Source organism: Sebastes umbrosus, chromosome 9 (assembly GCF_015220745.1).
Source record: "Sebastes umbrosus isolate fSebUmb1 chromosome 9, fSebUmb1.pri, whole genome shotgun sequence".
Lineage (NCBI taxonomy): Eukaryota > Metazoa > Chordata > Actinopteri > Perciformes > Sebastidae > Sebastes > Sebastes umbrosus.
The window spans coordinates 22,191,668-22,204,215 of record NC_051277.1 but is presented as its reverse complement, the minus strand read 5'-3'; the positions used below and the strand labels follow the sequence as shown (position 1 = coordinate 22,204,215).

At 40.9% G+C, this 12,548-nt stretch overlaps 1 protein-coding gene across 4 annotated transcripts in view; it reads right to left on the bottom strand.

Annotated features, from left to right (window-relative positions):
- Nucleotides 1-8,645, bottom strand: part of unc5a (unc-5 netrin receptor A) — a 286,747-nt gene extending 278,102 nt beyond the window's left edge. The window contains exon 1 of one of the 4 annotated variants that reach the window (XM_037780571.1): nucleotides 8,286-8,645. In XM_037780571.1, the coding sequence (XP_037636499.1) occupies nucleotides 8,286-8,466 (181 nt within the window). In that variant the 5' untranslated portion in view covers nucleotides 8,467-8,645. The remainder of the gene's footprint in view (nucleotides 1-8,285) is intronic. The other 3 variants (XM_037780572.1, XM_037780574.1, XM_037780576.1) reach the window with 3 other exon arrangements.
- Between the last annotated feature and the right edge of the window lie 3,903 nt (nucleotides 8,646-12,548).

The following is a 12,548-nucleotide window of genomic DNA, read 5'->3' as shown; positions in this document are numbered from 1 at the left end:
TCGACCGTATTCTGCCATGTTGTACTGTATATAGGGAAAGCTGGCAGTGTTTGAAAGCATAACATTGATAATTCATTATGCTCAGTGGGGGATTGGCTCAAAACTTATGAATAAAACTTTGTGAAACATCTAGTTTCACCAGGTTTTCACCTGCGTTTTGGGATCCCTGCAGTGAAGAGGTTCCACTGGGATCTAATGTTGGTTCACATTACAGTCTTCTCTTGGTTGCACAGGCTAACAAACTCCAGGTGGGAAAAAAATCATCAGTTTTAAAGGATACTAATGATTGTGTTTTACGTCATTAACTACAAAAAAAAAGCCTTACTTCATTATTATCATAATCAATACATTCCTGCAGGGCCGCAAGGCAAACGGGAACCCCCGCCAGGCAAAAAAAAATCTTTTTTTTAATGCCAATAACGCCAGATATCCAGTGTTTACCCTATATTCATTCTGCACCGGCACACTGCAGTGAGTCCATGAACAAGGCAAGTGTCTGTGGTTAGTTCACATGTCTATAATAACAGCAGGACAGTCGAGTGTCTGTTATCTAAACTGCTAAAGTCAGTTGAACAAGTGAAGTACAGATGAAAACGGTTACCGGTTTCACGATAAACCATGGTAAATTTCCAGACGGTTAATATTGGTGTTAAATACTGTACTGTCCAGCATCAACCAAAGCTAGCAACAGTCTCCCAGGCGCAGCATGCAACATGGGTTTGTTTTGCGTCAATGAAAACATGGCAGAAGGCAGTGACAGCGCTCCAGAGATTGTTCAGCCTTCTAAGAGGACTAAGTTTGAAGTGTGGTCGTATTCATGTGTTTACATAAAGTTTTTGCTAGCAGTGTTTGGGGTAACGTGTTACAAAAGTAACAAGAATATATTACTTCTAGCAGTAACAAAGTAATATAACACGTTACTAATAGTATTTCAGTAATGTTATTACATTTACTATGTTAAGTAACGCGTAACGAAATTAAGTGTTTATTGTTTTCCTTTTTCCATTCATCCACACTGTGTCAGAAGAAAAACTATTAATAATATAAGCGTGCAAATTGAATACAAAGTGGTAACCACAGCATGTGAATGCCTGAGTGGACCTGGACCCGGGCTCCATCTAACAGCTCTAAGATGAGGCGATGATATTCATCGTATTGTTGTCTCTGGCGGATCGTGTCATGCATCCACATCCTCCTACTTGCTCTACAGCTGTCAGACTGAGAGGTGACAAACTCATCCATACAAAGTATGAGGGCAAGCATCCTCCGTTTGGTGCTCATGCTGATAAAAGAATATCCAAACAAATAGATAGTAGCCCAAATAGATAATAAAAATCAAAGGGGCGATGCTAGTCTATCATACAACGGCGGTAAGAGTGGTGATATGTCAAGATATTGTTGTCATAGAAACAAAACGCACGCGCAGCAAGCGTTTTTTTGATGACGCGCTGGGATGAGGCACTCACTAACACCCTGCCGGTGCTTTTCTGCTAGAGAAAAACACGGTATGGACACACGCACTCAGGCTATATAATATCGCCCACCGCTGGATTTGTAATGAACTGCAATAAACTGATGTGCTTTGATTACCCGCTATGAAACAACATTACCCTCTTCCATTTTATAATGCCTAATGCCAAGTTGTACTTCTGCAGTTATTTTGGTGACAGTAACGCAAAAGTAGTGTAATCGGTAACGTATTACTCTACACAGACAGTAATATTGTAAAGTGACTAGTAATATGTAATATATTACATTTTGAAAGTAACTTGCCTAACACTGTTGGCTAGTGCTGCTGCTTTTATTTGTGGTTTTCAATATAAAACTTGGTAAAATGATTTCAGTGTGTGTATTAGGGTAACCAAGTGTCCCACTTTACGAGGGACTGCACAGCATTTTTATCCCTTGTCCCACATCCCACATATTGAGACGATGTCCCGCATATTCATCGGCTCTAGTTTTGGAAAGTCAAACCACTGCAGGACAGACGCTTTTTTAAAATCTGGCTTTTATTCAATTGGCTGTGAAGAAAGCAGGGAAGGCTGTCATCACAGGGCTTTGTTTGCTGTCAAAATGCACACACGTGGGTCAAGTGCGGGTTAACATTTCACCGTCTTTGCTACACTACGCCCAACGGGGAAAATTGCGAGTTACCCCAAAGTCACAAGCTATGCAGATTTAGGCGGAATATGATGGAAAACTACAACACAAAGAAAAGGAAGAGCAGCTACAACAAAGACTGTGAAACTACTTTAGGCCGGTGAAAGGCGGTTCTCTGAGTTTATTGTGAAAATTGCCAGTTATTTTTCAATTTCACACAGCGGGAATATGACATTAAAGCGACACAGTTCATGTGAGTCTCACACAAAACGTGTGGCTCAAAAAGAGATGTGCCGATCTATAGATGCATTCGGGCATAGCATAGAGATGTTACAAGATAAGGGGCAGAATAGAAATGTTTATATTTACGTTAGATAGACAATATATCAACATTGTAGACTACCTCTCAGCATTAGTAACGTGTCCCACATTGTCCCACACAAACATACTCTTTGTCCCACACAAACATACTCTTTTGGGATCTGGTCACCCTAGTTTGTGTATATTAATACTTTTTTAACATTTTCAGTACCTTTTAACAATACTACGATAATACTAATAACGGTCATCATTTTGGTCACTATAACTGGGATATGAAATTTTCGCACCGTTTCATCTCTACAATAAAATGAAGATAACGTTGTCGGTTGCCTACCGGTAATAAACAGGCTGCACATTCACATTTAAAGAGGACAAACAAAAGACATGATGAGTAGGTCATGCTAACATGTGTGTTGACTCAGTAGAGATGACATTAAATGAGTCGATCTACAGGAGAATAAATATTTGAACGTAATACAGAATGCCTGAGAGCCTTACTGCATTATATTTCATTATATTTTGAATTGTCTGCCGCCTGTGTTTTCCTTTCCATAAATAAAGACATTTCTACCATAAACTGGTGCATAAAAAACACCAGAATGCAGGAAATGAAGCGTTTAACAGTCCAAATTTCACAGAGCCCCCTGCTTAATACGTGTCCCCCCGCACCCTCCAACGTTGAAACAACACCTACGCCCTTGCCTCCATCTGTTGTATGCATGGCTTCAGATATTTCATGAGGTTGGGGCGGCGTTGGGAGGTGTTGTTCTGTTCCTAAAGTTCTCCAGCTCTCTGCTCTCTAATCCATACTGACAGAGGGAGCTCTGCAGAGAGGCAGTACAACAGAGGCTCAGCTTCCAGTAGTCTGTAGTCTGCTGGGAGAGCAAGGTTCCTCCTTTGTACGTGGAATATATTTATTATGCCTTAATAAAGAATGCAGTTATGTCATTCTGAATGAATAAATCAATAAAATGAATTCTGTTGACAAAGGAAACACTTCCCTCAATGATGTGAAGGTCCTCGTGCCCTGATTTAGTTATCTCCATCGGTGTCTTTTGTTATTTCTTTAATGCTGCGGGAGATGTACTGCAGTGTTAATGCTCGCAGGCCACTAAGAGCTTGATCTATCTGTGTCTCCTGTCCTCTTAATGAAAGTGCAGAGACATTCACCCTCCGTATTGACCTCTCTGTATGGCAGATGGCTTCATAGCCTCACACTCGAGTCTGCTGATTACCGCCTCAATGCAAACAACGCTCACAATCAGCCCTCTAATAGCTTTTCTTCCACCGAGTCAGCCACAGTAACCATCCTTTGTAATAACTACTGATACAGTAGAGTGGGCAGGGGGAGATGAAGAAATTTTCAGCAAAACAAAGAGACCTTGTCGGCGGATGCAGTCATCTTCAGGAGTGAGGATGGGTCAATAACAGACGGAGGGATGAATTGTTGGACCTATTAGATGTGAGTGGATGTGAGATGGGGATGAGCATCTCAGCGACGGCAGCATATTCCAGTCCATTTCTAGCAAAAATACTATTTGTTTCACACAGGGAGTATTGTGTTGAGTGCTCTGGCATGTTCCTCTTCTTGGAAATGTTCACGGTTAAGGCAGGGCCTTGACTAAACAGATAAACCTATTATTCCAATACATCTCCATCGCTGCAGACTGCGAGTGTAATATATGAACATTCAATGGTGATTGAATAGATCTATCACCAAACGAGAAGAAAATGCAAAGGGAAGAAAATGCCGTGCACACAATAATCTCTTCCTCCTTTTCTCTCACCTCTTTTCTCTCACACACACACACACACACACACTGAGATATGTGCTGTATTTTCAGACCTGTTGTCTGGGAGACCATTCCTTGTTTAGACGTGTTGTCAAGGAAACAAAGATGGAGAAAAAATCTGTTCGCTGAAAATTTTCAGAAAATCCATCTGCTAGGTTGGAACGAGCAAAAAGTAACGCTGGAGCCTAGTTGAATGAGTGCTTCCAATAAAATATATCTTCCAAAGGGAAAAGGGGTTTTATTGATTTTGCTACTGTGTTATTAATATAAAAATGGAGCCTGGTTGTTGTAAATAAGCCCGGTGATTTCTTTTTATTGCAGTCCAGCTGAACCTTTTTATCTATTGAGCTGAAAATTGTGTGGGACAAAAAAATCTACCATATAAGTCAGGATAATTACTGCCTACCTGGCCTCCCCTCGCTATAATTCTAAATAACAGGATGTCCAAATGCTTATAATCACCTATGATTACTGGTGAAAAGGTTAAGCTGATCTAATCCCTCGGTCCAATTTGCAACAAAACCCAGGGAAATACTACACAGACTTGGGGATTTGTGAGCTGCTCGTTAGGGACGCTGAATGATCAGATTGTTGCTGTGGGAGAATAATAGCATGTTCTGCATAAGGAGGCACAGCGTCATTTCATTGCAGTTGCGTTACCCAGGAGAACAGCAGCAGCTGGACATCCGAGGTAGCAGACACGATGCATATTGTGCGAGAGATTAAAAAAACACAGTGTGGCCTAAATATCATCCCACCACAGCTTGGTTTCCTCCCTTTTCACACATCCCCTGATTCTGTCACATCTTCACTGTTCTACTCCGCTGCTCCCCCCTCCCTTTGCTCCGTATCTCGCCGTTTCACATTGTATGTTCAGAAATGCCGTCATTCAATAATCATATCCTCCTGTTACGCACGTGCTGATAAACCTCGCAAACACAATTTCCCTTCTTCCTCTGACAATCGCATGTTTTTATAGAGGATGAATCATTCATTCGGCATGCCTCTGAATTTGCCCTGGCTGCAAGGTTCAGGCGGTCGCATGGTTGGGATTTGCCGTGTCCCTTGGTGTCACCTGGCGCTGATCAGTGGCAATCAGGACTGACAGGAGCATTCAGAAGTGGGACAACCTGCACACTGAGGACCTCAGGTTTAACCCCAGTGCTGTGACACAAACACATCACAAGTCATCAACACTGCAGCAACAATTGCTCAGGAATCCTTTGAGGAGCCTACTTGCTCTCTTTTTTTTTAATTTTCCTTCCACATCAGGCGCTCCTGTGGATTCTGCTAAGAGCAGAGGCTGAGGTGCCATCACATGCCGTGATGCTCCCGCGCAGCCCGGGACACATCAGCTTCCCTCTGGTTGCATCCGAGTGAGAAAGCCCTGTCAACACGCCCAACACAAGGGGCTCGTCTTAAGGAGCAGAGGGAGACAGAGGAGAGAGGTGGGGGATGACAGAGGGAAGGAGGAGGAGGCGGGAGACGGGAGCTAGGAAGCAGGAGAAGTAGAGGTCATTGAGGGATCTGACAGCGGAGGGCAATGCCAAGCCTCATTTAGAATTCACTCCCTGAGAAGCAGCTGTTACATCTTTTATTGGAGGAACAAAAGAATGGCGTGCTATTTTCATATGAGAGCAATTTTCTTAAGAGTAGCATCTAAAGGGACAAGAGGGAAACAGCGGTGTGTGAGGGAAAAACTAAATTCCGCTTTCAGGAGTACAATGACAGCCACCATGCAGCTCATTACTCGCTGCTCGCCGCTTGGTGCTTGTTGTCTGCAGTGCAGGTTCTCACCCTGTCATTGTTTGGGTCAAAAGCCATCTCAGATGGATAGCCAGGAGAGTTGTCTCCAACACTTCCAGACAAATCAATACCTGAGATCCGGTTTTATTTCTGCAGTGGCCCTCTTCCCTTGAAAATACAATTTTTGGCACACTTGTTCCATTTGAGTTTCATTTAATTAAAACAAGGAATCGCTCAAGTGTAAAGTCTAATAACTGTAAGACAATATCTTAGAAGCACGCGCGGAAAAAAAGACACACAGCATATTAGTGCATAGCAGAGAAGGCATTTCTCTGAGTTTGAAAATGAAAATGGAAATTGCAGTTGCAGCCTCCCACTTTTGGTCAGCAACCGTGATTCAAAAACTCATTATGATTTCCTTGCTTGGCATTTTAATACACTGTGGGGGTAAATAACAGGATGGTCCACCACTGTTTGGAAGGCTGGTGGGCAAATTCGTGTTGTTAAAAGTTGGACAGATGCACAGAGAAGGAAGTTTTCAAACGACAAGTGAGCAGAAGAAAGTAAATGAAGAGGCTGCCTGTTTAGCAACAAGCTGTAATAAACGACTATGTTGATGTCAGTAATAATACTACAGTTACCAATTTTAAAAAGTCGCCAAATCAGAGTGAGCTTAAATTAACCAAAAACTGGCCAGTCTTGTGGCCTACTTCTCTGGCTGGATGAAGGCCAGCAGCTGAAGCATGTTGGTTAGATGTTATATTGTTCTGTGAATGAGCCATTTAATAGAGGCTTTTTAATCTTGTCGCTGTGTCTTGGCAAGACATTTTCCTTGGCTCACGTCTCTCGGCTAACAGCGATTGTTTCATCCCCTCACCAAAAAGCACTTGTGTGATTACACACCCCCATGCCTGCCATATATGTTTTAATTATTTTAAAAACTGTATTTCACATGTATTCCACTTTGAGTCACACGCGTGTATGAAGATGGTGTACCAGCAGGGGGCAACAAAACCACTTAGTTAGGATTAGGAATGGTTGCCTTAAAATAAGTACGTAAACTAAGTACAATACGTAAGGAAACAATGCAACACAAGGTAAACACATCACAAACATCACTAAAAAAATACATTACAAACGTCTCCGGGAAGTCCTGTGTTTGTTGGACTCATCCACCTCCCCTCCCGTCCGACATAAGCGGTCTTTCTCACTTTTTATTCTACGTTACTGGCTCTGATCGTAGCAAATTTGCCCTGAAACATTTACATTGCAGTCAGGACACATTACATGGCATACAAATGACAAGCCAAAAGCAAGAACGGTGTTCTTATTGCACACTTTTTCCTTGCACATTATCTTGTCATTCATACGCCTTTTCATGCGACGGGGCAGATTCACAACTGTTATACAGTTTAAAATAAAGATCAAAATTGAACAGCAGGACCAGAGATATCTTCATATTTATTCCATGCATTCTTCTGCCTTGTCAAAACCTGGTGCCTACCTACGTTACCCACATTGCAAATCGACCACCGACACACCCACACACACACACACACACCCACACCCACACCCACACACACATACACACCCATTTTTTGCTGGTGCTGACTCCAGTGACATCACTTGAGGCAATTTATCAGACTTTGCATAGCTCCCTCTGGAGCTATAACAGGCTTTATACTAACTTTTTTCGCATTATACACAGGACAGATTACTAGAATACTCAAGTAAAAGTACTGTACTGTGTAAAAATGTAATTAGATAAAAGTTAAAAAGTAGGTCAGGTAAAATGTACTCCGAGTAAAAGTTACTGCATTACATCTATATAAGAATATACTGCATGCAATTAATATATGACAAAAGTTATTATATTAAATTAGAGAAGACATTTAGACTACAAAATACAATGCATTAACATGTCAACGTAAACACATCACACTACAGAGCCCTTATGCCCAAACCAATAATAAATCCTTCTATCAAGGCCCTTTGCAGCCTGCAAAAAACTGATTATCAATTATACAACCACCATCCTCTGTATAGACTCACTAGAATCAACCAGAAAAGAGGACAAAACTCAGACAATTAAACAAAAATGACCACCATAAATAAAAAAGTCTATGGGCACCACAGCGAGTGTCAGATAAAGTAAACAGCCTGCCACTTCATCACCATGCAGATACCATGGAGCTGTATACACAGTGTACAATCCACAGCGGCTGCTGCTGCTGCTGCACACACATTAAAGCACAATGAGAGCTTAGCAGTTTTTATTGTAGTGCACACGGGCACCGGTCAACATGTGTGTGTTGTTGAACTCACCTGTTGCGAAGTCCTGCTCAGTCTGCGCCAGGTTCAACTTCTCTGCTCCTTCACAATGAAAAAGTCCTCTCCTCCTGTCCACTTGGCCTCTCTGTCCCACTGTAACCAGTCCAGTCAGCCTTTCTGTCCCAGCTGCGTTCCTGAAAGTTATCAAACATTTGAACTGAAAGTCCTGACACATCCCCCCTCAATGGAAGCAGATGTCACTGCTGGCTGGTGCTGGAGGATCCAATATAAGCAAGCATTTTCGCATTTAGCATGTTAGCTAGACACAGCCTGCACCTGTGATGGGTGTGTTTGATTAATTAGCATGCTGCAGGCCTGCACCTGTGGATCAATCACCGCTGATTGCAGCGCAATGCATGCTGGTTGGATTTGTGTCTGACTTGATGCCGACTTGCTCTGACGTCATGCACACGTGGGCAACGATAACCTGAGAGCTAAGAGCTGATTGGCTCTTAGTTTTGACAGCAAACACCAGGTGTAGTAGAAAGTCACAGCTTTCTGTTTAATTGTAATATTTAACGCTAGATTGTATTAGTCTCATGTTGTGCAATGAAGGTTTCATCTGTTAACAAACATATCTTGTGTGGTTGATAATAATAATTATTATAATATAATGAAGATTATCTACATATAACACTTATCAAAACGAGTGCTCATTATAAAGTGCTCTATAAGGCGGACATAAAAATAATAAAACGGATAGAGTCCAATCACAGACACAAGCACATTTCCACATAGATTTACAAACAAATATAAATAAATCCCATCGTGGTCTGAAAACTACAAGTGGCCTACAGATCGGATCTACTTTTTATGTACTTATCAGAGATATAGTTAACAAAAGTATACATAAGTATACTTGGCTCACACTAACAAGTATACAGAAAAGTCTAAGTATATTTGGCTCATAGGCCTACTTGTACTTAGTTTTCTGATCTAGATATACTTAAGAAAGGTACAATTAAGTGTTCTTGCCTTATAGGCCTACAGAAAGGTATACTTAGTTGTGCTTACTTTTTGATAGAGTAGCCTATTAAAGTGTGCTTTAACCCATTAATGACTAACTATTTATTACATTGCATTGGTGTACTGGTCACTAACTTCTAGCTCCTGGTGTAACTGTACAATAGAGGCCTACTTAAGACAGAAAATACTTAGCCAACGTAGAAGTAAAATCAAAGATGCTCAAGTGCACGAACAACTTTCTGAACCGTCTCTGGTAAAATCACAAAAAAAAAAAAAATGAAATACTCAAAAAAAAGTACAAGTCCTATACAAAAAATGACTTTGTTACAGTAAGGAGATTAGTAATGTAATTCATTACTTCCACCCCTGCAAATGTAGTAGTAGCCTACTTCCCAACACCTGTAAACAGACTTTGAGTTCTGGCCATTTTAAAGGGCCGTTCCACTGATTATACACATTTAAAAAATAGGTCTGGAATGTAAATGTAGAAAGAATACTGACCATATTCAACAAAGGGGTTTGATTTCTTCATGTAAATGTAAAGGATTATAACTTTAAAGTCAGGATAATTTGGCCTCTGCAGCATTGATTTTGACCATTATTTTGTTAAACTGTCTCTTCCAAGCTCGTCATTGTCAGTTTTGCGAAGGTAACTGGAGAGTAGTTACTGCACTGGTGTGAACCGACGCAAACAATAAGTGTTTCGTAACTTTTTTTGTTATAATAACAAGCCTAACAGCACCTATGTCTGGCATGCTATATATGTAGCAAACCGCTCACACATTTAATGAGATGTTTTCTTGTCAGTTCGGTCTTTGCTGAATGGCAAAGCCGGTGGATGTCCACAGGTTCAAAGGCAAAGCTAGTTAGTCTTTCTCATTTGCCGCTCGCAGTAGGGTGGGCAAGATCAATCAGAAGTAATCTGAGAAATGTCAACCTTTCATTTTGTTTTGCCTCAACAAAGGCTAAGGAGAGGGGAGAGGAATCATCACTTTTAATTATGAAGCCCATTAAGTTTTGATCTGTTTGAAAGCCATGTCAATAGAAAGGTGCTATTACCACCCAACCATAGCCTGTTTTCCTGGAATTAATTCCTTGGTATCTGTTGTCAAATATCCTAATACCTTGTGAATAACAATTACAATGATTTTCACATTGCAGTCGCAGCACATATGGCAGAAATATAAACCAATATTAGAGGACATTCAGCAGACACCTTGACAGTTTTGTCATTGTTTGTATTGTGGCTGATAATAGAAGAGAAATAGCTGCTTGTCTGGCTGTGTGATTATCGTGGACTGTTGGTGAGAACATTGCCATAAGGCATATTTCAGACATGTATCATGTTTCATTTCAACAGTAAATCATAATTTAGTGGTAAGCAGCATCACTGGTATTATATAGTTTTCTTCAGCTGTGCTGAAGGATGAAATATGTTTCCGAAAATGGAACAGAAAAGAAATTATTCATGGAAAATGGAAATCAAGTGTTAATGTGATAATATTTCTCTGCCTCTCACAACTAAAAGACATCACGATACATCATCCTCATCCGAGCAGCACCTTGAATCTTCTGCTCGGTCAGAAAAAAAGAGAAGAGACTGATGATTTTCTATGTTTGTGAGGCGCGTTAGAAGGATTTACATTTGTCACCTACCGGTATAACAAGATTATGTTTTATGATTAGATTTTCTTTCTCAAGTGGTGTCAACCGCTTCCACAATCACGATGAGAAATAAGTGGATTAGTGCGTTCGGACTCTGGAGAGGTGGCGAGCTGGCCAAGAGGTAAAAAGGCCACCCAATTACCGGTGTTGTCAGTTTGATCCCTGCCACTCGGAGTGAGGCACACTGGGTGTGCTCCAGCTGCCAGCTAGTTACTGGAGGTCAGCTGGAGTCACATGGTCATCTGTTGCTACAGTACATTCGCCACGCCATGATGTGCTGAGAGGTCTGAGCGAGACACCAGACTCCTTGGTGCCCTCTGAAGCAGAGTGCATGTTGCTTGGTAACTATAAATGCATATGAGAGAGGTAAACAAGACTGGAACTGAAACGACCTTTATGGAAAATAGTCTGTAAAGTTGCTAAACTATTTCCATATGAATAAACATACCAAGGATACCAGTCTGTTACTCAGCTACCAAGATAACAAGTATGAACACAAAACTTGTCTTTGTGTGACAAACTGGTAATTTTGTGTTTTGTTTCAATTATCGGATGGGATGCCATGAAATTTTGTACAGACATTCATAACCCCCTCAGGAAGTATTGTTATCACTTTATTGTCACCTGCAAAGCTGATGACATTCAGCCTCAGTGTGTGAATAATACTGTGTCTGCAGGGAAGCCTTTAAGTTCCTGGGATCCACCATCTCCCAGGACCTCAAGTGGACCTCCAACATAGACACCATCAGAAAAAGAGGCCCAGCAGAGGATGTACTTCCTGCGCCAGCTCAGGAAGTTCAACCTGCCTCAGGAGTTGCTGATACAATCCAGTCTGTTCTCTGCACATCCATCACTGTGTGGTTTGGGTCGGCCACCAATCAGGACAGGAACAGACTATAAAAAAAACAGTCAGGACTGCAAAGAAAATCATTGCTGCACACCCTGGACACAACCTGTTTCTCTCTATACCCTCTGTCTCTAGGAGAAGAACACACAACCAGACACAAAAACAGTTTCTACCCACAGGCCGTCACTCTGATGAACACTTAAATCAGTCATATACACTGTCAATAACCCTCTAACACCAAAATATCCACTGCTGCCATTATAGATGACATTTTTACAGTTTTTAATGCACAATTTTCTTTTAATATGTACATATCATCTGTCACTGTGAATATAAATCTTACACGCTGTACATACAGTATATAGACATCTTTACATGTACATATTGTACATAATCATCCAGTCCATGTTTATCCATTCACTATTTATTTCTTTGCACTATTTATATTCTTTACAAATTACAGAACACTTGATTTGTCTGTACTGTATATAGACACTTTATTTTATTTCTTATCTTATTGTTGGTCATTGGTGCTTTTTATATATATTTATATAATATTTATTCACCTAATTTTTCACCACTTGTGTAAATAACAGTACAGTCTCTTTACCTTTATTTGTCCAGCTTTGTTGTCCTTGTTCCTAGCTGTTATTTCGATTTCAGTGTAAGAACATTGAAACCAGAGTTAGCTTGGCTACACACCCGTAGCTAATTCTTGAGAACCTATTCTCATCTTGTGTATTGGCCAGCCATTGATTTATAACTGTAACTGTAAATTC